The sequence below is a fragment of the Trachurus japonicus genome, chromosome 15 (genome assembly GCF_045865225.1).
Source record: "Trachurus japonicus isolate A0001 chromosome 15, Traja_1.0".
Taxonomy (NCBI): Eukaryota; Metazoa; Chordata; class Actinopteri; order Carangiformes; family Carangidae; genus Trachurus; species Trachurus japonicus.
In genome coordinates this window covers 13,654,167-13,682,140 of record NC_140921.1, presented here as the reverse complement: position 1 = coordinate 13,682,140, position 27,974 = coordinate 13,654,167, and the positions used below count along the sequence as shown (strand labels likewise).

Here is a 27,974-nt window from a genome sequence, read left to right as displayed (position 1 = left end):
TGTTATTATTATATTTGCATATTATTAGTCAACTAAACTAGCAACTAAAGTATTGGGTGTAACATTTAGCAAAAATATAGACAATCCTGTAACATTTGTCAACATTGTATAGCAAAGTTACACTCTGTTTGACAGGACTTAAATGCAAATCAGTCATTATTTTGGCACATGAGCATATTTTCTCTGTCTTGGTTTTACAGCTGCATTATCAGACACACATTTCTTCTCTGCTGAGAAATGCAGAGTGTTCAGACCAGATAAATCGTATGCTGTGACCTCGGGGAAGTGGTATTTTGAATTTGAAATACTGACAGCGGGGAATATGAGAGTGGGCTGGGCTCGACCAAGCTGTACCCTCGATAAAGAGCTCGGCTCAGATGACCAGGCTTATGTCTTTGATGGATATGAGGTGAGATATTAAAAGTTTACAGTTCTGAACATGGCCACTTTCCAATGTCGTTAAACAGCAATATGTGCCTAAATCACTGCAAGAGTTTGTTTACCCTTCAAATATGGATTATTTTCTTTTTGGTAAAATAAAACTGAAGTGATGTTGTCGCTTTATATTCCCATGATTCTTGGACATTTCTTCATTTCTTGCTCTTTCAGTCTACAGAATCACCGGCTCTGATAAAAAAAATCAAAATTTGTTTGTTTACTGGACTGTTCTGGCTGTGTCATTAGTAGTGATGCCAGAGGATATTTTGGAAAGCAGAAAGAGACACGAATGGGTCCTGATGCTTGTCTCCAAAATAAAAGTCTAATGAGATGAGCTTGAAACAAAGAAATAAAATTCCAGCAGAATAGTTGACTTCGGCCGTAGCCTATCATCTGAATAGAACTTGGTGCTTGATTAATAACACAGCTGGTCACAATTACTCTAATTAAGATGCGTAACCCTGATTAACGAGGGGTTAATAAAACTGTGCCAGTTTTTGCTGCGCTACTTGCACATTGTTTTGAACAAGAGCTAAAAGAATCACTGTTTGCTATTATCTAAAATGAAGAACATACCATAGAAATGATTGTTAGCACCTTATTTTATCTCACCAGGAACAGCGAGGGGTCTTTTTCTTCTATTCCTCTTCCTGTGTGAGACTCGTACGCTCGTCTCTTTTTCTGTCTAAATTGTCTTCCTGCTGCTTTCAGGCTCAGTGGTACCATCAGGGCAGCGAACCCCTGGGACGTCCGTGGCAGAGAGGTGATGTGGTGGGCTGCTTGGTGGACATGGCTGAACGCACCATGGTGGTCACGCTCAACGGAGAGGTGCTGTTTAATGACAGAGGATCAGAGCTGGCTGCCAAGGACTTTGATGCCAGAGACGGTCTGGAAAAGTTTTTGACTTTTTATATAATGCATTGCACAGGCTTAATAATGTCTCTTTATTTAACTGATTGATAATAAATGAAAAGTTATATAGCAAGAAATATATTCAATACATTCATGAGATTGACATTTTTTCTATCTTGTCTCTCCTCATATTTGCCAGGCCTGTTGCCTGTGGTCAGTGTTGGGGTGAACCAGGTTGGGAGGCTGAACCTGGGGCGCCAAGTGGGCTCCCTACAGTACTTTACTGTGTGTGGCCTGCAGGAAGGTTATGAGCCATTTGCTGTCAGCATGGCCAGAGATCCAGCCCTGTGGATGAGTTGGAAACAGCCTCAGTTTACTTCCATACAAGCCAATGATCACAATCTACAGGTTAGTTCATATACTTCCCCTTATCTATTGATTTGGGTAGTATGCACATCCTAATAAGTATTTGCCTTTCTGGGGCCTGGAGCTGATTATATTACTGGTGAACTGACAACACTGATGCTGAAAATCTTGTGTAAATCTTATTCAAGGTCACTAAAACCAGTAGCTCAACGGATTCCTTTACCAGCCTGAGGGTCTCTCAGTTGTTTGCACACCACGGCGGAAGCAGCGAGATGGGATTTTACCGGCTCAGCATGTCTGTTGAATGTGCTGCTGTTCTCAGTTGTCCTGCAGGGGGCGTGCTTCCAGTGGCTCCCAACACACTCTCTCCAGGTTCAGGTGATATTATGGCATATGTATATTGTATTATATACAGTAGCACACTTAGATTTACCACAGAGAACGTGACAAGCCTTCAGAAAGGACTTGTCATAACACTCAACAAATGACATTATCGCTGATGAAGCCCATGTACATTTATGACCTATTACATTATGAACATTCAGTGTAATAATTAGTGTGTGAGATCTTGATAGCCATTGTTTGCAGTTATCCACATTACTGATATTCACCCATAATGACCTTGATGAGTTGTTCCGCCTAAGCTCCCCAGTGCCTCACTGTAATTAATTCCCGTTGTCCTTTTTAGGAAGGAAAGAACAGGAGGAGGTGGACTCTGACTTTGAAGTGCTGATGAAGTCAGCCCACAGCTTTGCTGGCTCAAGAGATGAGCTAAACCATAAGGATCACAGCCAGGACAAAACATCAAGACTGAAACAACGGTAGGTTGCAGTACACATAAAAGCACAAATCTTTTGTTTAGTAATGCTGCTTTTCTTAAAAGAATAATGTACTGGTTACTGAGACATATTATCTACAGTATGTATTTTGTTTTTGTATGGGTGTGGAAAAAAAGTTCCTCCAAATGAAATTAAACATAAAAAAAGATGAAATTAAGATTGTGAAAAGAAATAAAAAGTTACAGGCTCCCATTAATGTGTATTTCTGTTCTGTCAGGTTCATGCTGAAGAGGAAACCAGGTCTAGTCAGCAGCAACTCATCTGCACGGCTTCTGGAAGATGTTGTTGTTGACAAAGATAACCATGATCACCTCATCCAGAGCTCTAGAGTAAGAGTGATATTCTCATTTCATCCAATCATAACCACATAACATCCTATATGCCCTAATAAAAAGTTTTTGCTTTAAATGCCAAGAGAAAAAAGACAGAAATACTAAACACTGATGTGTTGGGCTCCCTGCTGCCTCAGAATACAGTACAATGAAACAAATTGTGCTGCAGGGCGTATGCACAAACACAAACACTTTGTTGGTAGCAGCACAGTTATCACAGAATCAGCCTTAATAAAAATGTATAATGCAAATGGCAAAGACCAGCTGCAAGTGATGCTGTGACACCTATCTTTTTCAGTATTACTATTCAGTGAGGGTTCTTCCAGGCCAGGAGCCATTTAATGTGTGGGTTGGCTGGGTGACTTCTGACTTTCATCACTATGACATGACATTTGACCCTGACGATGTCCACACCGTGACTGTCACCCTCGGGGACGAAAGTGGCAAAGTCCAAGAAAGGTCAGTATGTACCGGGAAAGTTATATAATTAGTATGTGTGACTTACACCGCACTATATCACTGAATAACCTCAATTTTGTATTACCTTTAATTAGAGACAAACTAATAACTGAACATTTCCTTATCCTTTTGTTGTGTTTGGTTGAAGTGCGAAGCGGTGCAACTGTTACATGGTGTGTGCCGGGGAAGCAACAGGTCTGTCTCAGAGTCGAAGAAGTGCAGGGTTGGAGATTGGCTGTTTGATTGACACAGCCACCGGGCTCCTCACCTTTACCTCCAGTGGAGTGGAGATGGCCACTTTCTACCAAGTAAGTCACACAGGAAACTATCTAAAAGGTTCAGATCTATTCAGTTTTCTTATTAATGTAATACATTTACATCAAAGTTAGGTTGTGTACCACACTTGGGATAATAACATACTATTTAACATACTGTGTTGCATTATCACACCTGAGGTACTAATTGTTTCCTCACTGATCAGGTGGAAGCCAGTACAAAGCTGTTTCCTGCTGTTTTTGTCAAGCCTACCACCAGCAACATGTTTCAGTTTGAACTGGGCCGTGCTAAGGTAAAGGAAGTTTTAATTATTAATCCTGTCAAAGACGTTTTAAGAGTTTTATATTTTTGTCCTTGTCAACATGATGGATAAAGAAGCAGCATATTAAGGAAATCTGGGCAAAATGTCATGGGTACAGTAAATTGATTCTGTAATTAATTAGGTTGCAGTCTGGCAAAGTTGGTAAACATCTGTACTCCATTACTTCTTGGATTTGTTTTTCTCTCAATCTAGAATGTGATGCCACTGTCAGCGGGCTTGCTCCGCAGGGAAAGAAGAAATACCACTCCTCAATGTCCTCCAAGGTTTCGGGTCCAGCATCTCAGCCCAGTTTCGTGGACCAAAGTGCCGGCCCATTCATTACACGTGTCGGTGGATCGGCCTGACGAGCGGCATGGTTGGAGAGTCCAATGTTCTGAGCCCCAGCAAGTCATGAGCCTTCAGATACCAGATGAAAACAGGTTAAAGAGCAGGAATTAAAATATTATAGTGGGCTTGCAAACACGAGTGCACAGGGAAGGATGCACCGGTTATTTATAATGTTGCTTTCATCCAACATGTCCTTTCATTTCAGCTGAGCAGTTCTTGTACTTATTTTATGTCTAACACTATCAAAATTAAACAGGCTGTAGTTGTTATTGTGAACTTATTTCTAGGTATGTATGTATCTATTTACTGTTCTTCATTTTTTTCTTTTGATAACATACTTCTTGTTGTCCATGTAGGTGCGTGGACATTTTGGAGCTGTCTGAACTTGATGACCTCTTGACGTTTCACTGCCACACCCTCCTCCTCTACTGCGCTTTATGCACCCTTGGAAACACCAGAGTTTGCCACGCTCTCTGCAGTCACGTGGACCAGTCTCAGATCTTGCATGCCATTCAGAATCCCCACCTCCCCGGCCCTCTCCGCTCCGCATTTTACCAGCTACTTATTCAGGTGGTTGCTTGCTGGGATTTGTGTCTTTCGTCTTGCACTTATTGGCAACTGCATAAGGAAACTCAGACAAATTGATGAATTAACCTTCTCTCTGTGGTTCTTTAGGTTCACCTCAGTAGCCACAGCACAGCCTGTCTAATGATGAACCATGAATACGTCGTGCCCATGACAGACCAGACCAGAGAAATCACTCTTTATCCCAGGCCGGCTAATGACGTTAATGGGGCGAGTGATCGACCTTCAGAAGGCATCCCCAGCACTCGTCGTGGCACATCCCTGAAACCACAGATGCACTTCTCATCTCCTTGTTTTGTCAGGAGTGCTGGGATGGAAGCAGATGGAGCAGTGGAAATCGCCTGCACAGACAGCCCAGAAATCCCTCTGCACATATTAAAGAAGCTCACGGTGGAGATGCTGACTGCAGGGGCATGGGCTGTGGGTCAGGGCGTGAGGGACCCTGTAGGAGGCAGCATTGAGCTTTTACTGGTTCCCCCAATTAGATTGTTTTACAACCTGCTGGTAATGGGGGTGTTTGGGGACGAGGATCTGGGCAAAGTCCTGGCACTGATAGAGCCAGGAGTCTTCACAACAGGTACTGAAACTCCTGAGGAAGAAGAAGAAGAAGAAGACATGAGTGGTGATGATGATGATGATGATGATGAAAAGGAGTGGAGAGGGGGAGCCAAAAGGGAACAAGACTCTCCTAAACAAGGGCTTCTTAAAATGAAGATTCCAGAGGCTGTCAAACTTCAGGTGAACAGATGAGCAGATTCAGATCGTCGGCAGATGTTTTGTTGTTATTTCCATATAAGCACTTTTCAGATGAACCATAAAAGACTGATTATTACATGTCTTTATCCAGCTCTGCCATCTGCTGTCCTACCTGTGTGACAGCCAGGTGCGCCACAGGGTCGAAGCTGCGGTTGCCTTTGCTGACAACTTTGTCGGTCAGCTGCAAGAGAACCAGCGCTTTCGCTACAACCAGGTCATGCAGGCGTTCAACATGTCCGCCGCCCTGACGGCCCGAAAGACCAAGGAGTTCCGATCACCTCCACAGGAGCAGGTGGAATGCACCGAAACCAAATTAAAAATGTTGGGGGAGCACTGAGGTGTAGAAAATACTAAACTGTGGTTTGTGCTATAGTTTGTTACAGTATCGGTGTCGTTTGTGTGTCTTTAGATCAACATGCTGCTGAGCTTCAGAGACACTGAGCCGCAGGAGAACTGTCCATGTCCGGAGGAAATCCAACAGCTCCTGCAAGACTTTCATCACCTCCTCAACACTCACTGCGGTTGGAACACTGTTTATATTTGAGTGATTCATTATTAATCTTCATTGAGCCAGAAACCTCTGAAGAAGGTCTGGGGAGGCACTCACCAGGATTGCCACTGATGTGGTCTCATCTTTTTTTATTATTGTGCAGGCATTGAATTGGACAGTGACTCAGAGGATGAAGAGGATGCTGAGATGTCTGTAAAAGATCGACTTCTCAGTCTAGTGGCCAGAGTCTCAGGGCTGACGAAGACACCGGCAGAGGCAGAGGAGTGTAAACTGCAGAGCTCCAGTTAGTATATCTATGTTTTCAAAGCCCATCACTTTGAACATTCCCTATTAATTTACCTGTACATGCAATCATCCATGCATCACTTTATTTGGTGCTGGAACAATAGTACATAGAAACATAGCTCGACTGAGAGATATGATTTGGATGAGTGGATATGTGAATGAGGATATCAATTATTGATTTATTTAAGGTATTGAGTTATGAGTTATTTTGTGGAATTCAGATTATGGAAACAGGCCTGAAAAAGAAATAATAGTTTTTTTTCATGCAGCACACTGACTCTTGTGCTTTTTTTTTCAAAACACAGGGGTAGTAGGATTTCACTCCACACTTAATCGGTTTTTCATCTGCTGGTACTTACTCAGAATCCCTCAAAAAGCTCATCTCCGAGACAATGGTGCGCTGGGCCCAGGAGAGCGAGATGGAGGACTGTGAGCTGGTCAGAGCCGTCTTCTCTCTGCTGCACCGCCAGTATCAGGGCCTCGGGGGCCAAATGGCAGAACCGCTCTGCAAGGCCTACACGATCAGCCAGGCATCAGTGGAGGACACCATGACTCTACTGTCGTCCCTGGGTCAAATCCGGTCTCTCCTCAGCGTCCGCATGGGGAAAGAGGAAGAGATGCTGATGATCAGAAGACTAGGGTGAGCAGAGATTAGCCATGCAAATTGGAGTTGGCTTCTTTTCACACCTCTTGGTCTGTGATGATTTGGTATTGATTAATTTCTAATACATATCCATCATTATCATTATCCTCTGCGGTGGAGTTTTTCTCATTTGTTCCTATATTTTCATGTACAGAGACATCATGAATAATAAAGTTTTCTACCAACACCCCAACCTCATGAGGATACTGGGGATGCATGAGACTGTGATGGAGGTGATGGTCAATGTCCTAGGAGAAGGAGAATCAAAGGTGAGAGATAAACAGAATTCATAGTCATATACTGTATGGAAAAATGCATGTAATGAAAGAAGCAGCTCATTAACTGTTGTTTAAGTCTTTTCACTGGAACTGATTAATATTCTGAAGGTAAAAACCAACCAAAGCTAATGTAATGGTTTCTGGTTTATGCACATCATTAATTGGGCAACGCTCCATGCAGCACATTATAATACAGAACATGAATTCTCTTTTATTAGGAGATTACCTTTCCAAAGATGGTTGCCAGCTGCTGCCGATTCCTGTGTTATTTTTGCCGGATCAGCCGACACAATCAGGGAGCGCTGTTCGACCATCTGAGCTACCTGCTGGAAAACAGCAGCGTTGGACTTGGTAATTCACATTTTCACACTCGTCCGTATCTATAAGTGATGGGCAAAGTATCAGAAAGTCCTGTAGTATCTACTGTTATGTATTGCAGGAAAAAAAAACCTTTCATTACACTAAAAACTTGATTTGTTGAGCCTATAACTGTCTGTCTTTTAAAGGTAGGTGTTACTCAGTTCTCACAGTTTTTAGTTGCCATGTTAGTTTGGGGAGCTGTTCTAAGAATGACATTAAATTTGTAATGTCTAACTTATGAAAGTTTCACAAAGGCAGACTGCCAAGTAAACATGTGCTGAATTAAATGGATATAAATGTTATTGTTTCTCACCCCTCTGCCCTTTGTTAGGACATGATCTTGTACATAAAACAACTGAGAAAAAAAAAGTTCTTTGTGGTGCTCTTTGCAGACAGTTAAATCTTTGGGTTGTAATAACCTTGGGAAGGTGTTCAGATCTTCAGATTATCATCCTGACCGATGTAGTTCGTGAGTTGGTTATCTGATTGTTTTATGCCTTTGTTCCTCAGCTTCACCGTCCATGCGTGGAGCCACTCCTCTAGATGTGGCAGCAGCCTCTGTAATGGACAATAATGAACTGGCCTTAGCGCTAAAGGAACCCGACCTGAAGAAGGTGAATTCATACTTCATATGCCGTCCTCTACAGTGCTGCTCTCAGCAGTCTCTATTATACTAGTACCTCTCTCTACATTGACCACAGTCTGCTTATTGAATTTTAACGACTGTGAAATCTTTCTCTCCTTTTGATGTAAAACTTTTTGTTTACCCGCCACCACCTTGCAGCTGCACACAGCTGTACTGTAGTGTCTAATGATGGTAATAAAGAGCAACACACTAGATCATGGAGTGACTCCAGTAACTACAACTAGTTACTTGAAAATCCAGTCAAGGCAAAAATCAAATCATACTTCAGATTCCTGGAAAGGCAAAATATTGAGACAACACACTTTGTTTTGCCTTTTCGTTTTACCCGATTGATCCGATCTAATGTGTAGGTGGTGCAGTACCTCGCTGGCTGTGGTCTCCAGAGCTGTCCGCTGCTAGTGGCCAAAGGCTATCCTGACATCGGATGGAACCCTGTGGAGGGCGAGCGGTACCTGGATTTCCTTCGTTTTGCTGTTTTCTGCAATGGTAATCTGTTACATCTGTTATAAAGTTAACAGTAGAGAGAGTATGTTGTGTTTCTGCCCTGTATCAAATCCTAACTCGGGCGGCCCTTTGGTGCATGTCATTCCCCCTCTCTCTTTCTCCCCATTCCCTGTCTGTCTCTACTACTAAACTTTTGATTAAAGGCAAAAAGCCCCAAAATAAACTTAAAAAATATATGCGCATTGCAGTTGTCTGCCAAGAATTGTTTTAGACAGCCATGTTTTTCTGTTGCGATTAGTCAGTTTACATCAATTAAAGTTTTTTGATGTGTTTTTTCTTCTCAGTACAACTACGTGGTTGGCTTAGATATTTTATTCAGTATTTAAACAAGTCTTTCTTGGCAGCAGTAATAAGGGCAAAATGAAAATCTGAAAAGCCATTAGCAGCTGCATTTCTTCATGCTGCTAATTAAGTAAACTATTTGCAATAGGGGTAATTAATTTTCTGGTTCTTCTACTATTGATTTTCTCACTCTGAAGCAGTGCCCAGAAGGCATCAGCTCAAATTGTCCTTGAGGGAATTGACAGTTCAGCCAAGGGGCATTGACTTTCCATGCCACATACCTATCATCGATTTTATCTTAACCTTTTTTTTTTTCATTCAGCCTATAAGCTGTACATATATTAAGCATGGTGCCATCACTTTTGACCCTCTTGGTGCAGTTGTTTATAAATCTACTTCTAGTCCTAAAACTTCTGTCTTTATCATTAAATTTCTTCTGTCAAGAATTTTGGAGAAATATATTAAAAGGAGAAAAATGCATTATTTCATCCTGCCCACCTTGGATCAGCCTTATTTTCTCTGTGTTATTTATCCACAGGTGAGAGTGTCGAGGAGAACGCTTATGTGGTATTGAAATTGCTGATACGTCAGCCTGAGTGCTTTGGGCCTGCGCTTCGAGGTGATGGGGGGAACGGTCTGCTCGCTGCCATGGAAGAAGCCATCAGGATTTCTGAGGACCCCTCTATGGACGGACCCTGTACCAAGTACCAGTCCAACAGAACACTGTCAGTATTAGAAATGTGTGTGTCAGTGAATCACACACACGCCTACGCATACAAATCAGCATAATGTTTACTGCTGTTCAGCTCTGCAGTAAATAGACAGATTGCAAGATCACAAACATCATTTTTGTATTTTGTGTTGTAGAGAGGTATTCATAAAATTTGTTTCTATAATTTAGTTTTTCTTCTCCATTTTTCTGGTTTGCTTTCTCACATCAGTTTTTGATCTCTGTGATCTGGTTGTGCAGTGAAAGGGCATTGACAAATTGGTATCAAAGTTCAACGTGATTAATCTTAATCAGCAGAAAGGTTTTGCGTGTGGTGAAGGATTTGATATGAATGCCACACTCTCTGTAACCAGCTTTGACAAATGTCAAATGTACAATAAAAAGCTGTTACTTTTAAAAAAATGGACATTGGAAAGTCATCTAAATGTAATTAAACACTGCATTAGGCCTAAGCCTGCTCAGCACTTAATGCCTGATCAAAATAAGTCTCTGGAGTAATTTTCTCCCAAGCTTTTTGGAGCGTTTCATTTCTGGAGCACAGCATCTGTTCAGCCAACCTGCCCCTGGTAAATAGAGGTTTAATGAAGTTTAATGACAGATTATTTTTAGGAATTGACCTCTGCTCTCTCTCTTTCTTGTCATCGCTGTAGCTGTCAGAATTTTTAATACAATTTAAGGTAATCAGTAAAGCTCTCATCCTGCCGGGCTAACCTGCTGCTTTATTTGGGGATAATCAATTGTTTGGGTCTGTTAACAATCCTTATTGATTAATTTGAGTTGATTACATGCTTTTGACCCATTATGATTATCCTCTGTAACAGAGATGTTGCCCAGGACCATGACGATGACTTCATTCACATGGGACACGCCATCATGACCTTCTATTCAGCCCTTATTGACTTGCTGGGGCGCTGCGCTCCAGAGATGCATGTGAGTGCTTCCTCTGCCTTCAGCAGCAGCTACTCTCCATCAATATCCACTGATGTCTAAAACAATGAAGCCTAATGGAGAAAGTCTGCAAAATGCTTTTAAGAGGATGAGTCACAATGAGCTCCAAAACAAAAATAAAGCCATTTTACTGATTTGTACCTTTCCATATACCAGCTTGGTCCTCATACAAGATGTTCAGACAAACTAATAGATTAGATATTTAATAATGACTTGGGACATTTGCTCAACACTGAAATTAAATGTCAGAATCACTGCTTCAATACCAATTATTGCAGTATTCATTAAATTCAACTCCATAACACTGAAATTATGAATGCAGCACTGGTTGTACAGAATATAAGGAGCAATATATTCACAATATACATTTTGTGCTTTGCTTCGCTGTTACCCAATTTTACCTGATGCTCTGTGATATCCATCCAAACATGAATAACTTCACTAGATTCTGATACTTATTGTCTTGACTGACTCCGTCTATAGCCGACATGCAACAGTAAGCACCATGTGTGGTTCTCGGCAGCTTGGGGAGTGAGCATGGTAACTGACTGTCGGCATAAGTGCCAAACAAAAATCACACAGTCTGAGAGGATGCTTTCCTTTTCCCTGTAACAGTGGGAGTGAAGAGCAAAAGCAAGACTGGGCTTATATTTTGCATTTGCTTGCATGTCTCAAACACAAACGCATTACAACCTCTAGAAATTAATGGAAAAAGCAAATGAAATTGTCATTTTTGTAAAAACACAGATAATGATATTTAAAAAAAGAAGTAAGTCTAAACTAATTTTCTCAACTTTGAGGCAAATTGGAATTGGACTGCAAGTTAACATTAGGAATGACTCAGTAGTATATTACAGAATCCTAACACTGAACATACAAGGTAATACTATACACTAGGGGTTGCACAGACTAGTCGACTCTACTGCTCCACAATGACGTTTTGAGCTTGACATCGACTAGTCGCTGATCACATGATTTTGGCAGTACAAGAGGAGCGCTGCTTGAAGCAATAGCTAAGTGTGCTGAATAAAACTAATCCGTCACCCTAATTGATTTAAATTGTCTTCTATTGCTGAATGCACGGCCTCGGTAAGCTTGGTTATTAATTTTATACTGGGTCAGGGTGTCCAAAGTGAGGACGTGGATGATCGTGAGGGAGAGCCAGTAGTGGATCAGTGTTGATCCGTGATCGCTCTCCACGGATCGGCACGCAAGTGTTCCGTGGATCATGGTGAAAAAAAACTTGTGCGTGTAGTGTGGTAGCACACTACTGTAGTGGAATAATCAGGCAAGGACAAATAAAGTTCATTTGATTTTGATTTGATTTGAAAAAAAACCTTGTGTCGTATAGGCAGCTCTGCATCGCGCACAACAATAACCAACCAACCAGGATTGAAAAACACAAAAACTGTCGCTGTGACTGAGCAGGACTGTGATGGTGACTAGGCTTGCAGACCTTTGCCTGTGTGTCATTTTCCTCCCTAATTGTTTAAGAGACATCAGGCTACAGTATTTTCTTTTGCACTTATATGGGAGTGTATGTTACCTGAATGTAAAAACTGATTTACAGCTTGTAATTTCTGTGCATGAGCTGTCTGTCAGTGAATACAGATTGCTGCAAAGCATTCCCTCCTGTGATTTTATTTATGACTTTCATAACATTAGAGTCACCTATAAAAAAATTTGAAGTCATGCAACCCCTACTATACGCTATGTACATATCATCTCCTTCTTGTTGAATGTATTTGTCACTGTGTCATTGTATATTAGTCCTATCACTTAAACTGGAAACATCTAACCAATGACAGTGTTTTGCTCTTAATTCTTGTCCAGTTAATTCATGGAGGCAAAGGAGAAGCCATTCGTATCCGGGCCATTCTGAGGTCGCTCATCCCCATTGCGGACCTTGAGGGAGTCATCAGCATCTCTTTTCAAATTCCTTCAGTGTCTAAAGGTTAAAAGAGCTAATCAGTCAATCTTACATCACTACAGTAGATATATATAGCTATATTAAGTCATTGCACAGAAGCCTGGCTTGCCTGTTATGGTTGGCTATTAAATTAGGATTTTCTTTAGAATCTCATTAAATCTCCAACTCATGAGATTTTTGAAGTTACCGAGTCTCTTTGACTCTCTGGTCATGTCACCATCCAGTACATACAGTATATAGATAAATGTACAATGTACATTATGTCAATATGACCTTTCTCTACTATGTATTTGTTTCTTCAGATGGTCTGGTGGTTGAGCCTGACTTGTCTACAGTCTTCTGTCCAGACCACAAGGCCGCTATGGTTCTGTTCCTGGACCGGGTGTATGGCATCGAGGAGCAGAGCTTTTTCCTGCACCTCCTAGAAGTCGGTTTTCTGCCTGACCTTCGGGCAGCTGTCTTACTTGACACTGTAAGTAGATGAAATTTGAGTTTGTTCCGCTTGTCCCCTGCTTGACAGATCCAGTGTACCTTTCGAAGAAGTGACCTGTGACTTTTGTATTGATCTGAGCTGCATCGTGTCACCAATGAAAAATGTCCACCCCTCTGCCCTCATGTCACCAGCATTGCCACTCACATTACTGGGATTGTAGAGGAGTTCCTGTGAGCATGACTTCATGCACTACACTTATTTAGAGGGGATCCTATTAACGTGTTTGTAATGTACTTGTTGAGATCTAAAAATTACCGTAGCTACATTTCCAGTGTATATAAACATACAACATTTGGACTTCATGTTCAGTCTAAGGGAACGTGGATTGCATTCTTGATTTTTTTCCCTTGCTGCCTCCTCATTCCTTCTTGTTTAGTTCCACTCAGATAATTGGACTCTGTGTAAGTGTAACCTCTCTTTTCCGCTGCAGGGTGATTTAGGATCCACTGATATGGCCCTGGCTCTCAACAGATACTTGTGTACAGCTGTGCTTCCCCTGCTCACCAAATGTTCAGCTCTCTTCTGTGGATTAGAGGACCACACCATGCCGGCCGACTCTCTCATCCAGGCCGTCTACAGCCTCTCCAGGGCTCTCAGCTTGACTAAGGCTCAGAGAGACACCATAGAGGATTGCATGTTGGCTGTGTGCAGGTACAGCTTTTCAGGTGGTGTAATGAAGCAACCCCACAGATCTAGAGTTCAGTCTCCTCAAGGTTGTTATTGCAAAGAGGATTGCCGTCTGAAGGAAGGGTATTGATTTTTCAGCTAGTTGCTTGTAGACTATATTAGATTTCTTATTTGATTTTGTTCCGTAGGTGATGTTGTGGTACTGTACTATTTTAGTATCTAGATCTTAATCTGTGATCAGTTATTTTATTTTTCTAATGATTCCAGTTTTGCACTATTAGCTTCCCATATCCATTCATTCACTCATTATATTTAATGAGTCACTATAAATTCAGTTTTTACCCTATCCAGGTCTAATTTACCAGATTCAATCTAAATGTTAACAATTTAATTAACATCTTTCCTATTGTCTCCTTAATTATGCCTCATTCTTCTGAGACATGATTTTGTGTGTGTCTTTGTGTGTCTTTCTGAATATTTTCCCAACAGAGTTTGGATATTTTGGGGAAAATGGAAATGCTATATATTTGAGTGTGGCATTCATCTGCTCATGTGCCTTATTCTCACTCACTGTTGTCTGCAGTAAACTCCAACCGTCTATGATGCAGCCTCTTCTTCGTCGTCTTGTCTTAGATGTTCCCCATCTCACAGACCACAGCAAGATGCCACTAAAGGTGAATACACAAACTGCAGTTGCAACACTGTGTGTGAACTAGTGCACCGAGTTAAAAAAGATTGTTTTTATTGAATTAATCAAAATGTCATTACTTTTATCTGCTAGCTGTTGACCAGTCATTACGAGCAGAGGTGGAAGTACTACTTCCTCACTAGTGGGCAGGCTGACCAGGATCTGGCCTCTGAAGAAGAGCTCCACCTGTCTAGAAAGTTGTTCTGGGGAGTGTTCAACGCCTTGTCAAAGAAGGTATATAGATATATCATTATGATGATTAAAAATCACAATACTCTCCCTGGAGAGCCAAAATGTTGCAGAAAATGAATAAATCATACATTTTTTGACAGTTTAATCCCACGATTGATTCACAGATTCTTATCTTTTTCCATCCTCATCAATTTCAAGAGAAACAGTAAAATTAGTTCACACCTAGATTTAAGAGTAATTTTTCATACCCCAGTATGTAAAAAGCCTCTCATCTCGAGGCAGACGTTTCAGAAATATGAGGGATGTAATCAATAACTGCATCTTCTCTCAGGTCACTGTCAGCATGCACCAGAATATTTCTGCCACTTTCGTGACTGATTCAGAACATGGAAACATGGAAACATCAAAGAAATAAGCTCATGAGGTCATTCCAGGTGCACATGTGGTCCACATCAAACAACCTCAGAAACCGAGCTCACAGTCAGCATTACAAAGAGTTCCCTAACCTAGAGAAATCATACTGTGTATATATCACATTAGTATGCATATTGCAGATTGGTTACGACTGAATTTAAGTTAGAAACATTTAAATCAAACTGCACATTAAGGAAGAGAAATACCTCTTCTCTTTTATTGGTGTAGGGGATTTAGAGCCAGATTTCTACTGGAGAAATGGATTTTCATGGCCACATAACCAGGTTTCTAACAGGGTTTGTACATGGCTGCATGTGTGGATGAGATAGACTTAATTCAAGGGAAGTATTTCTGCAACAGTGGTATGTCTTTATATCCAAAATAATTGAATACAATGTGTTTTTTAAATTTGAATTAAATAAGCTGGTTTCCTTGGCTGTTTTGTGGTCTTCGTTACTGTGGCAAAGTACCAATAACCAGGCTTAACCAATATCTACTCTCTGCTTCCCTCCCACACTTTCCCTTTGCCCCCTTTCCTTCTCCAACACTACAGCCCTATGAGCCTCAGCTATTTAAGCTGTGTGTCCAGTGCCTGGCTGCAGTGGCCAAGGCCCTGCCTCCTGACCACAGTGACACAAGCTGTCTGTCTCAGATGGAGAGAAAAGCTTCCATGGATGTGGATGGACACTTTGACCCCCATCCTATTAATACCTCCAGGTAAGATACTGATCAGCAATATTTACTGATTATGGACAAAATACGTGTTTACTGACTTTGGGTATTATAAAAATGAATGGTCCTGTTCAAAAGGAAGGGTAGAGTTAAAAATTAAATTGAATTAAACAAAGTTTCATGCTTTTAAATCTTTTAATTCAAATATCTTTGCGATTGAGTTAAATGATGGTTTATTTCTTTCCCTGTGCTAGTGTGTCATTGCCAGAGAGACTGGAGTTCGTAGTGAACAAGTATGCAGAGCACAGTCATGACAAGTGGTCACTAGACAAGGTAAAAAGTAGAGTTGATGTGTGATATCCCGCACCGGACTAAACCTCCTGTGAATATATATCAGCTTGTACAGTATGTTGATGTCTGCATGTTTCCTAATGTGAGTTGTTTTTGTCTTCTTTACTGTGTCATGCCTGTCAGTTTGCCAACGGTTGGGTTCATGGGGAGCAGCTTTGTGAGAACAGCAAAGTCCACCCGCTCCTCAAGCCATACAGGACGCTCTCTGAGAAGGTAGACGTGTCCGTGTGGTTGTATGAGTGCACTTCAGCAGAGAAAGCAAAACCTAGAGGCACTGACATACCAAATGTGGTGCATGTAATATAAAAGATTAAAATAAATAATGTGTTTTGCACCTCTGCTGTTCTTGGCTGGTTTAGTTTCACTATTACGTGAGTATTTATCTACGTATACATGTCTGAGTTCTCCAGGAGAAGGAGGCATACCGCTGGGCCATCAAAGAGTCCTTAAAGATTATGCTTGCCTTCAGCTGGACTGTAGAGAGGACTAAAGAGGGAGATGCTTTTGGCAAACGTGCCTGTGCACGCAGAGTCTCTCAGCCTGGACAGGTATGTGTGCTCCACAGGCCACACTCATCCAGCCACTGGGCACCAAAAGTGCCTAAAGCAATAAAAGTAATCTCACTCACTGTTAAACTTCTCCCATAATGGGTCGCACTAATTGAATTGCGTAATTGAGCAATTTGGTGTTTGTTCTAGTTGTCTTTTGAAGGAGCATCGACCTTCAGCCCCAAGCCAATGGATATGAGCAGCATCACTTTATCATGGGAGCAGTGTGTAAGTAATTACGTCTTTTTCTGCCTGATACACCATTAAAGTAGATACAACTTTGGTCCCACTTTAATCCTGGCACAAAGTCTGCAGAGATGGTACCAGTGGCCTAGTGCCAGTTTTAAGGACATGAGGTATTCATCTTGTAGCACAACTGGAAAATCTAAATAAAATTTCCTTCAATGGAAAAAGTAGATTACTACTGGAAGTTGTCAGATCATGCAGTCATATTAGTGACGTCTACAAAACAGTTATTGCTTTACTGCAGAGACATAACTGTCCTCTGTAAGAACACAGTGAAAAACTTTTGTGTCTCCCTGAAGTGTGAAGTTGCAGTAATCAACCTTAGTAACGTTGAGTACTGTGTAATCATATCTGAGGGACAGGACTAATTTTCCTTGTTGAAGAACTGTCTGCCGCTTTGAAAGGAGATAAGCTGAAGTGGCCGGTGTTGGTACCTGCCCTTCGTCTGTGTTTATACAAGGCAGCCATTATCTTGTCCCAAACAGTAGGTTTTACTCATTTATTTTCTTTTTCCTGTCTATAGGCTATGGCTGAACAGTTAGCTGAAAACTATCACAACGCCTGGGCAAAGAGGAAGAAAACAGAACTTGAGAGTAAAGGTAACTAGAAAAAGCATTTCCAAGAATGGAAATGGTGTGACTGCTGATAGCAACTGAACGCTGTTGCAGAATTAGCAAATAGTGCAAGCTGTGATCACCATACAAATGTTTGACCAAGGTCAGAATCGAACCCACATCCTCATGGTCATTAGACTTCCACTCTGCCTCTAGGCCACAGTGCACACACAGTTGCAGAGACTGTTGTCTGTTAATGATCTGCACACTGTCAACATCAAGAAAGCTTGAGAGTCAAGCTTGAATGACTTAGAATGAAAATGTCTGTGAATTTCAGGCTGAGCACTAACCATATGGCCACAGAGAACCTGAGTTACAATGAGCTTTATACTATGAGGAATCAAAGACTGTCCAATGACAGCTGAATAATTGGAATCAAAAGTCAAGCAATGAAGTGAAAAGACTGAGGCAGGAATCGAACCCATGACCATATGATCACTAAACCTTTACTCTGCCACTCGGCTACAGAAAGCATACTGCTTTCAAAACTGTTGTCATTCATTGTAATGTGATGATGTGCTGCAAACTGGTATGAGTAATCAAGGAGATAACAAACACCTGTAACCAATTGAAGGCGGGGGAGGAGAGCAGAATTCAACATAACATAACAAGAGTTCTTCCCTTGGATTCGAACCAGTGACCTTAGGGTTGGCAAGCAGTTACCCTACCCACTACACTACAGTGGAATTGTGAAGAAGAGAGGTTGAGACTTTGATGAATGTGAGATTTTTTGTGAAAAAGTTAAATATTTTAAAAAGTATAAATAGTTAAAAAGAGAAAAGTAATGCCGATAAAGTTCAAAAAAAGCTGCACGTTTTGATATATGAATTGTTGAAATAGCACAAAGTATGAAGGACTAGAAGAAGACCGTAAAAAGGCGGAAGAAAATGGCCAAACAGAAGAACAATAGTGTGACTGCTTCAGCAGTCACACTAATAAACCATGTCATGTATAACTATTCAGTATTTTTTCTCGACCTCCTCTCCTCTCCTCTCCTCTCCTCTCCTCTCCTCTCCTCTCCCACATCTAATACAGCTGAATTTCTGTTCTCAGGAGGAGGTACCCATTCACTGATTGTACCCTACGATACCCTGACTGCCAAAGAGAAGACCAAATTCAGAGAAAGAGCACAGGATATCCTTAAGTTCCTGCAGCTCAATGGCTACACTGTGCGGAGGTGAGTCGTGAATGAGCTTGTGATTGCAAAAAGGCAATGTGACACACAGTATGTATGAGATACGAAGCAATGAGGTGTTTCATTTTTATGTATCACTGGTATTGCGGTCCTAACCCTAACCCATTGTGGTAATCGGACCAATAACAACTACAGTACCACTACAGATCCCAGTCTGAAATACTGCACTGTCTGTGGGAAAACATAATTACCTTGTCTCCTTGTCTTCCCACTGTACAGCACAATATTGTCTTGAAATTGCAATAAAATTCTGGAAATAAAATACTGAGTCAACATGAGTAAGTATTAAGGGTTTTATTTTTTTATTTCACTCCCATCTTCAGGGATCGGAAGACAGTGGAGATGGATTTTGCAGCCACAGCCAGCTGCTTTAGCTACACTCTCCTTCAGCGGCTCCTGTCTCACACTGAGGAGGCCCAGGAGCACATGTTGGAGCTGGGTAACATTATAGATATTGTGAATAGATAGACCAAAAAAAATCATAAATATAAAACTAGAAAAAGCATTTCCAAGAATGGAAATGGTGTGACTGCTGACAGCAACTGAACGCTGTTGCAGAATTAGCAAATAGTGCAAGCTGTGATCACCATACAAATGTTTGACCAAGGTCAGAATCAAACCCACATCCTCATGGTCATTAGACTTCCACTCTGCCTCTAGGCCACAGTGCACACACAGTTGCAGAGACTGTTGTCTGTTAATGATCTGCACACTGTCAACATCAAGAAAGCTTGAGAGTCAAGCTTGAATGACTTAGAATGAAAATTTCTGTGAATTTCAGGCTGAGCACTAACCATATGGCCACAGAGAACCTGAGTTACAATGAGCTTTATACTATGAGGAATCAAAGACTGTCCAATGACAGCTGAATAATTGGAATCAAAAGTCAAGCAATGAAGTGAAAAGACTGAGGCAGGAATCGAACCCATGACCATATGATCACTAAACCTTTACTCTGCCACTCGGCTACAGAGAGCACACTGCTTTCAAGGCTGTTGTCATTCATTGTATTGTGATGATGTGCTGCAAACTGGTATGAGTAATCAAGGAGATAACAAACACCTGTAACCAATTGAAGGCGGGGGAGGAGAGCAGAATTCAACATAACATAACAAGAGTTCTTCCCTTGGATTCGAACCAGTGACCTTAGGGTTGGCAAGCATCCACCCTAACCCCTACACTACAGTGGAGTTGTGAAGAGGAGAGGTTGAGACTTTGATGAATGTGAGATTTTTTGTGAAAAAGTTAAATATTTGAAAAAGTATAAATAGTTAAAAAGAGAAAAGTAATGCCGATAAAGTTCAAAAAAAGCTGCACGTTTTGATATATGAATTGTTGAAATAGCACAAAGTATGAAGGACTAGAAGAAGACCGTAAAAAGGCGGAAGAAAATGGCCAAACAGAAGAACAATAGTGTGACTGCTTCAGCAGTCACACTAATAAAAGACAGAAAAGAACATTCACATTATACATCCCAAAGCGATGTGCATCATCTATCTGGCGCTGAAAAGTTTTGAACAAATCACTGGGCCTTCAGTCTTCACAGTTCATTTTAGGAATTTAATGAGCAGCAGTCTCTTGAGTCCACATTCAGGAAACCTGCCTCAGGTTAAATTTCATTTCAACCATCACAAAATAGTTCACACAAGGCCAGGGTGTGTCAACCTGTCCTGAATTTCATCGAAACATTTATTATTTATATATTTTTGGGATTTTGTCTAGAGTTTTATGGTAGTTTCAGTCTTTTATTATTGTATAAGACTCATTATTGTGTTGTGTCTTTCTTTCCAGAGGTGATGCAAGCCAGAGGACAGATGTCTAAAGGGGAGAGGGCTCCTCAGCAGCAACCAATGCATTTTTTCCCAAAGGTTTGACCCAGATCAAATGCATATTTAAGCATGGGAGAAATCTAATGTCGGATAAGGAGTCTCTCACAGTGACTTAGCCTCCTCTCATTTTTCCAGTGACGATTTCTTTCTTCTCCTTGCCCTTTTTTTCCTCTTTTCATTTATGTCATCTAATTAGTTTTGTTAGATGGTTGCCAGGGGCAACCCCTCTAAGTGAAACCCTTTGTGGCTGTGTAATTTATTTAACCATTTTGGAAATCCATGTGGGCGTGTCGATTGCCATCAGGACATTGATTAAAGCTTCCCACACAGTTCTGCCTCTGAGGAGTCAGCGAATGAAAAAAGGGTTTATTTTTCATTGATGGGACCCCTCGAGTCAGACGCAGCCAGTCAGCCAAGACCGTGAACAGTCATGCCTCAGATCTCTACGCACTACACCTCCTACTCAACCACACAGTCACACAACCACACACACATCCGTAAGTCTGTCTGTCTGTCTGCCTGACCATTGGTGTCTTCAAATTACCATTGCTTCATGAGAAGAGTTATAATAGGGTCCAAAATGTTTGACCTGTTTTCCCCCACTGGTCCTTGTTGGGTCCATCATTAAGAGCTCATTTTATTCTGGCAGGTGCTGCTCTGTCCCCGAGAACTTTTTTGTAATTCTAATAATGGTCACAAGACATTTGAAATGTTTCAGACTGAATCATTTATGAGTTAGTGGAGTTTTCTGCATAATGCAATGCTTTAGCCATAAAAAAAAAATCTAATGGATTTTAGAAGCAAGTCAAAGGAAATCCATGGAAAATGTTATGAAGTGACCAGTTCCCATTTAACAGGTCGTCCTTCCTCTTTTGGAACAATATGTGAAAAGCCACCATCTGTACTTCCTGTCTACTTCTCTCTGCTCAAGTGGGAACCGAGCCCATGCCTCAAAAAAAGAAAAGGAGATAATTACATGGTATGTGTAACTCCCAACTTTTCAGTATGTTGATTACAGTGGTAGTATTTTAAAGTGTTCTTCTGCTGCTGTAAATCATCTCATGAAAATTCCTCATACATAGTTGAAACGTTTTTATCTTGTCAAAGTTTTTGTCAGAGCTTTCATTCTTCTATGCTGTCATTCTTCCCATTTTTTGTGTCCTGTAATTACCTTTCTACTCCTCTCCTCATTACTTCACTTGTCTTTTTTTCCTCACATCCAGCCTCTTTTGTAAGCTTGCAACCCTTGTAAGACACAGAATCTCACTCTTGGGTAAGGACGGTGTGGAAATAACACTTATTCAGATACTAATTTGTTCCACTTGTTCTCGTGCTGGGTGCTTCTTGGCTTCGCCCTTCAGTTATCCATGAATGTGTCTACTTTATGTTCAAGTATGTGTGTGTGTGTTTTATCTCTCTCAGGAAGTGAAGCCTCGTCGGTTGCAAGCTGCCTCCATGTCTTGGCTCAGGCTCTGGATGCCAGGTAGCTAGATGGCACTACTGTCACACTCTGCCTTAATCGATCTCCTCGCTCTACCTGCGGTCAAATCACTGTCACGCCGCCACGTCTGAGGATGAGATGACTGGTGTAATTGAGCCCTGATACACTGATGCTATCTAATTGTGGTTGATATCACTTTTACTCCCTGAGGACAGCGCCTCTGAAGCATGACGCCAGGAGTGGAATTTGGCTCAGTAGAGGTTGATGTCATTTAGACATGTCTGGTGGATCGATTAGCAGCTGATTTAGTCCACTTACCTGGTTTTATTATAGTCATCCAAAAGAGTCACTGCATGAAACATTTTAATTTTACACACTGTGATTTACTATTGTTCATTTTACAGTATTTATTTTTGTAGAATTTGTATTTTTTCTTTTTGGTTACACAGCATATCACAATAACATCTTTTTACTTCACTCTTGAACCTTAGGGCATTGATGAATTCAGCTCCAGAGTCCATCCAAGCATCTCTTCACTCATTCTTCGAGGCAGCTGCAGCTGATCTTGAGATGGCCATGGAAAACCTTTCTGTGACCTTGGTCTCTTTGCCTCAGAGTAGGAGTCAACAAGCTCGAGGAGTGGCCAAGGTTCTCAGCTACGCATTCTCCGTTCTCCTCCCCACGCTCACCTCCCTCTTCCAGCATCTTGGCAACCAGAACTATGGAGTGGACCTCCTGGGTAAGCAGCGCTGCCTTGTTGTATCACGAAACACACAGTTACAAAATGTAGCATGTTGTATAATTTCACAATGGTACAACAACCCCCACCACCACCAGTCCTCAGTAGCTACATTAGTTTCTAACCATATGTGAAGGAGCTGAATGAACAGCTGGCTTCCACAGACTGAAATCACTCAGGGCTGTCCTCCCCTCAACTTCCTACCTTACACATCTTTGAAACCAACTCTCATTAAATAATTTCAGCAGGAGCATATTGTCCCTCTCACTAATATCTTGGCCTTATACAGTCGGAGTCATTCATTACACAAATCAGCAGCTGCCCAGTGAGCCCATCTCTCTCTCTCTGTGATTGTGTGCTGTCAGCTCTCTTACTGTCTGTGCTGGCTGATTCTGAGTGAAAATTTGCAGCTTTTTTAAGCATCCACTTGTCTTTCCAGTGGGGGGTATCCAGGTGTCCTGCTACAGGATCCTCAACAGCCTCTATTCTCTTGGAAACAGTGGCAGCATCTACATGGAAGGGTACTGCCTATTTTTGAATTCAGATGATGAAATTGTTCACTTTTAATCTTTTTTTTCAGCTACTTAATATCTATAATGTAATCTTCTTATTACTTATTACTTTCTTAGCTATTAAGTTAATCTAAAGTAAATATATTTCACTGCTGTTTATTTTATATATATATATATGTACAATGTTTGAAAATAATGAAACATTTAATTTGTCCATGTTGATTGGTTTTACATTATTGTTGTCCATTACAAGTAACTGATAGGATAGGATAGAGAAAAATAAATCAACATCAGGCAAACAGGTTTGGCACTGACGAATGAAGCTAACTGACGGGTAATTGTACATTTACAAGCCTTCTGTGAAGCGCTTGATAAAACGTAGACCTTAGGGCTTAAACATGAGCCTGACTAACAGCGCATATCTGTTCAGGCAAAGGCCAGCAGCAGGCTCTTGCCTGGCAGCCCTGACTGGAGCTTTCCCTGTATGTTTCCTGGAGCCAGCCCTTAACCAAAACAACCCTTATTCCATTTACAACACCCAGAGCGCTGCTGAGAGAGAGGGTAATAAATAAACACACTGCATTAAACACACTGAAATACACACTGATATTTTTATTACTCGAGTCATGAACAGCCTTCAACCACCCCCACATCTCAGTCCCCGGCTTTCTCAGTCTTATTTTCCATATCTGTGTCTGTTAGACCTGGGGCTGCCAGATCAGGTGGAGGACATATGTCCCCTCCTGCCTTCTCTGGAACGGGCTCTCGGGGAAGTGGAGGAGTTGGCAGGTGCTGGCGCTGGAGCTCGCCAGGCCCACTACATCCATGTCACGGAGGTCACCTTGCCCATGCTGTGCAGCTACATGTCCCGTTGGTGGCACTGGGGCCCTGAGGGCCAGTCAGCCAACCCAGTCTGCAGCTCCGTCATTCCTCAGCATGCTAGCGACCTATTTGGACACATCCTGCGTATCATCCACAACCATGTGGGTGCTAGCCAGGGTGACTGGATGAAACAACTAGCAGGTACAATGCAGTGATTGTTTTATGGATTCATTTCTTTATTCCATGTCAGTCATGCCTTTTTATTCTCCCATTTTCCTCTATTAACAGTTGTCCGTCATGTCTTTCAGTTTTTTCTCAGCCAATTATATTTAAAGCCCACTCTGAGCTGCTAAAGAGCCACTTCCTGCCACTGATGGAGAAGTTAAAGAAGAGGGCAGAATGTGTGCTGGCGGAGGAGGAGCAGTTGAAGGCAGAGGGGTGTTGTAACTCTGAAGCAGAGTTGCAGATACAGGAGAAGTTCACTGTGCTGGTGCGAGACCTTTATGCCTTCTATCCACTCCTCATCCCATTTGTGGACAATAATCGGTAAGGCATGCTGCCACAGAGCTTAGATGTGGGGAAGCAAGCTTATTTTCTGTGGCCAAAAGCTCCAGGAGTAACTTGAAGCATTGATACACTCGATGAAAATGACACTTTTATTGTGTTTTATATTAAACTATCATCATCTGGCATCCTACAGTATGTCCTTCAGAAACCCCTTGAATGCCAATTTTTCCATTGAAATTTGTACTGTAGTATTTTTTTTTCCAGGCATATTTATGGAAGGCTTAACAATAAATTCTGGTGATAATGGGGTGTTTTTTGTGCTGTTTTGTCTCAGAGCCAGCTGGTTGAAAGAGTCCAACCCTGAGGCTGAGCAGCTGTTCAGCATGGTGGCAGAGGTCTTTATATTCTGGGCCAAATCTCATGTGAGGATGACACATATAATTGTGTTTTTATTTTGTGTTATGTTTATACTCTCCAGGTGGATATTGTATCCTATGAATCATTTCCCACGTGCCTTTGCTTTGACAGAATTTCAAATGGGAAGAACAGAACTATGTGGTCCAAAATGAAATCAACAACTTGGCGTTCTTGGTCAACACCGACAAAATGTCCAAGGTTAGCATGTTTATAAACTGACATTATGACATTAAACGTGTACAGGTGTGCAAGAACTAGTAGTAGTTATATGGTAATTGCAGAAAACACAACTGTCCTCAAAGTTATTTTATGTCTTTTGAATGCTCAGTTCAACCACGAGAAGAGGAGGATGAAGAGGAAAGGCGATCGCTATTCCATGCACACGTCTCTCATTGTGGCTTCAATGAAGAGACTGCTCGCTGTGGGACTGAGGGTTTGTTTTCCAAATGACCAAAGTCTTATCATGCTGGCTAAGACCTGCTTCACTCAGGTTGGTTGGAAATGTGAACAATACAAGCATTAATGCCGTCCCCATGATCATAAAACCTTTTGCATGAGAGTTTAATCAGCATATTTGATAATCTGCATTGTTGCATGATGGAGAAGCAGAAGACGATATTTGAGAATATATCTGCTGTTCATACTGTATATTTAATGCTTGCTATTGTTTGCTTTTTATAGAGAAACACAGAAAATGAGGTTCGAGAGCATGTTTTCCATGGCCTTATACAACTTCGGAATCAGGTAATCAAAGCTGTCGACTATTTTGTATTGTGAACATTTGTGCAGAATGAAAAGTGTTGGATGAATTTCAACATATTTAGTGAGGTTTTGTTTCTTTTTGGTTCACACAGAATACTTAAAGCGATTCTAATTGTAATATTTCAAAACATTGGAAAAGGTAAATTCATTGAATGACATGGTTGAAATATACTGAATGAACGTCAAGCAAAAGCGAATATTGAATAAATTGTATAAACTCCTGTTCTGCACAGTTTTCAGAGTATAATTGAAGTGCGTATCTTTTCAACATTCTGCCAACATTCTGCATATTCATTGACATGCCTGAGTACATGTGAGTTTTAATTTGTGGAAGGCAGCAAGTGTGTGTGGTAAATTAAACTGAAGAATGCTCTTGTAGCATCCAAAGCAGTTTTTTTTTTAAATGATCTTCATCAATGACTCATTGTTCACCAGAGACATCAATATGGCATATTCACCATACTGTACAAAATATGCATGCATTATTTGTTTATTCACGCGCCAGTGACAGACATGTTTATTCATAAGACAGTGATGAGGGGAAAAAATAAATTCTGCTTTGTCATTTGCATCAACAAACTTTTTAAACAGAACTTTGATAATGTTGTTTGTGCAGGCCTTCATCCATCCCTTGTTAGGTGTTAGGACACACAGCACTGAGTCTTTGTTGTTGAATTCAAACAGAATTCAAGCAGAAAAGAGAAAGCAAGATTCAGGACTTGATTCCTTAATGAAGAGTGTTAGCAGTCGCATTTCCAGCCAAGCTCATCCTTTCATGTGTTTTATTCTGTTAAAAGTGCACACTCTGAGCTGCCGATTCTCCTTTGTTAACACTACAAACCTTATTATGCCGGATTGAGGACCTCTCCAGCTGCCTTTCTACCTTGGGAAGAAAATAAATAAATGTCCTCTGTTTTTTTTTACAGGCATCAAGTTGCTGGAAGCAGGAGCCCCATTATGCTGAACACATGAGCCAGCAAGGGACCACCACTGATACCCAAAGGACTGTCGACAGGATTGTGGAAATAGCTCAGGTTCTTTATCACCTGGACCAGGTGAGCTTTTAAAGCTGAGTCAAAACTACCAATAAATCTTTCAGAAATGTTATTTCCACCAACAGTCTGCAATGGACCTTTCTTTACTTGGCCTTTTTATAAGACCTTTATTTTTGACATGTAGGAAGAGTGCAGGTATAAATGACTAAATTCCATTTAAGCTATTTTGGTTTCAGGGTCCTGGTGTCGTGCATGCCGGCTCACTGTCATAGCTCGCTGGAACATAAAGGAGCCATTGAAAATGTTTTTAGCAACACCTGTTCTCAGCCTATAATGACAAATCACAGTATCTGCTGTAAAAAGGGAAAAAGGGCTTTTGGTCCACGATGGTGGAGGGTGATAAGTATTCCCTGAAACTGAAAGAAGTTAGAAGTTTGCATCCAGTAAGCATGAATGACATGTTTTTATTCCTCTGTTCCTTATTTCTCTTTACTCTATATTTCCCTGTACGTGTAGTACAGCAAGGAATGTTATGCTTATGTTAAATGTTGAATTTATTTCCAAGAACTGTTGTTAACACTAGCTTGCATTTTCACTTCACATGTTTGATATTAACCAGCCTGGGAGCTAATGAGACAAGAAAAACTGTGTTTTTATTCCAAAAACATAAAAAAAAACTAAAAAACATTACTTCTTAAGAAAATTAAGTCTGCTGGTGAAGAAAATCACTCAAGTCCTTAATTCAAACTTTGATGTTGAGGTGTGAGTTAATTAGTTTCCCAGAATACAGTGAGCTTAGTGAAACAGAACAGATCATTGTGGGTTCATTATCTTGTTTCATTATCTCTATTTGGTTTCGGGCTCAGGTGGAACACCCACACAGAAGTAAAAAACCAGCATGGCACAAGGTCCTATCTAAACAGAGGAAACGAGCAGTAGTTGCCTGCCTGAGGATGGCTCCCCTCTACAACCTACCCAGGTACAAACACGTGATGTATGATTTGTTCCTGTATTAATTATTGGATTGCTTATTTATATAGCACTTTTCAAAACGCACACTGTTAATGCTTCATGTACAGAATACGCAACACACATACACATAGAAGTTTACATACAAACATATGAACATACATGGATATGTAGGATAACTCCTTTCCTTCAGCTTCGTCTTTGTTAGTTTATTTATGAACCCGAAACTCGCTAAATGTGCTCTCTGACAGGTTGGATTTTCCATTCAGGCT

General features: G+C 41.1%; 1 protein-coding gene across 4 annotated transcripts in view; it reads left to right on the top strand.

Annotated features, from left to right (window-relative positions):
- The window catches only part of ryr2b (ryanodine receptor 2b (cardiac)), a 65,314-nt gene that overhangs the window by 15,795 nt on the left and 21,545 nt on the right, over positions 1-27,974 (top strand). For 3 of the 4 annotated variants that reach the window (XM_085799773.1, XM_085799774.1, XM_085799776.1), the window contains 50 exons: positions 201-409; positions 1,150-1,324; positions 1,490-1,698; positions 1,845-2,034; positions 2,345-2,477; positions 2,713-2,824; positions 3,126-3,286; positions 3,435-3,594; positions 3,768-3,854; positions 4,077-4,303; positions 4,568-4,781; positions 4,887-5,534; positions 5,644-5,844; positions 5,962-6,073; positions 6,206-6,346; positions 6,712-6,988; positions 7,146-7,260; positions 7,488-7,620; positions 8,140-8,243; positions 8,626-8,761; positions 9,600-9,786; positions 10,613-10,721; positions 12,573-12,693; positions 12,972-13,141; positions 13,593-13,813; positions 14,373-14,463; positions 14,571-14,711; positions 15,637-15,800; positions 16,010-16,088; positions 16,230-16,319; positions 16,517-16,654; positions 16,805-16,882; positions 17,424-17,499; positions 18,568-18,691; positions 19,033-19,148; positions 20,501-20,577; positions 21,396-21,517; positions 21,762-21,811; positions 21,961-22,021; positions 22,471-22,718; positions 23,158-23,239; positions 23,661-23,791; positions 23,933-24,253; positions 24,361-24,598; positions 24,894-24,981; positions 25,088-25,174; positions 25,305-25,466; positions 25,658-25,720; positions 26,665-26,793; positions 27,600-27,712. In XM_085799773.1, coding sequence (XP_085655899.1) covers positions 201-409; positions 1,150-1,324; positions 1,490-1,698; positions 1,845-2,034; positions 2,345-2,477; positions 2,713-2,824; positions 3,126-3,286; positions 3,435-3,594; positions 3,768-3,854; positions 4,077-4,303; positions 4,568-4,781; positions 4,887-5,534; positions 5,644-5,844; positions 5,962-6,073; positions 6,206-6,346; positions 6,712-6,988; positions 7,146-7,260; positions 7,488-7,620; positions 8,140-8,243; positions 8,626-8,761; positions 9,600-9,786; positions 10,613-10,721; positions 12,573-12,693; positions 12,972-13,141; positions 13,593-13,813; positions 14,373-14,463; positions 14,571-14,711; positions 15,637-15,800; positions 16,010-16,088; positions 16,230-16,319; positions 16,517-16,654; positions 16,805-16,882; positions 17,424-17,499; positions 18,568-18,691; positions 19,033-19,148; positions 20,501-20,577; positions 21,396-21,517; positions 21,762-21,811; positions 21,961-22,021; positions 22,471-22,718; positions 23,158-23,239; positions 23,661-23,791; positions 23,933-24,253; positions 24,361-24,598; positions 24,894-24,981; positions 25,088-25,174; positions 25,305-25,466; positions 25,658-25,720; positions 26,665-26,793; positions 27,600-27,712 — 7,621 coding nt within the window. The remainder of the gene's footprint in view (positions 1-200; positions 410-1,149; positions 1,325-1,489; positions 1,699-1,844; positions 2,035-2,344; positions 2,478-2,712; positions 2,825-3,125; positions 3,287-3,434; positions 3,595-3,767; positions 3,855-4,076; positions 4,304-4,567; positions 4,782-4,886; positions 5,535-5,643; positions 5,845-5,961; positions 6,074-6,205; positions 6,347-6,711; positions 6,989-7,145; positions 7,261-7,487; positions 7,621-8,139; positions 8,244-8,625; positions 8,762-9,599; positions 9,787-10,612; positions 10,722-12,572; positions 12,694-12,971; positions 13,142-13,592; positions 13,814-14,372; positions 14,464-14,570; positions 14,712-15,636; positions 15,801-16,009; positions 16,089-16,229; positions 16,320-16,516; positions 16,655-16,804; positions 16,883-17,423; positions 17,500-18,567; positions 18,692-19,032; positions 19,149-20,500; positions 20,578-21,395; positions 21,518-21,761; positions 21,812-21,960; positions 22,022-22,470; positions 22,719-23,157; positions 23,240-23,660; positions 23,792-23,932; positions 24,254-24,360; positions 24,599-24,893; positions 24,982-25,087; positions 25,175-25,304; positions 25,467-25,657; positions 25,721-26,664; positions 26,794-27,599; positions 27,713-27,974) is intronic. The other variant, XM_085799775.1, reaches the window with a different exon arrangement.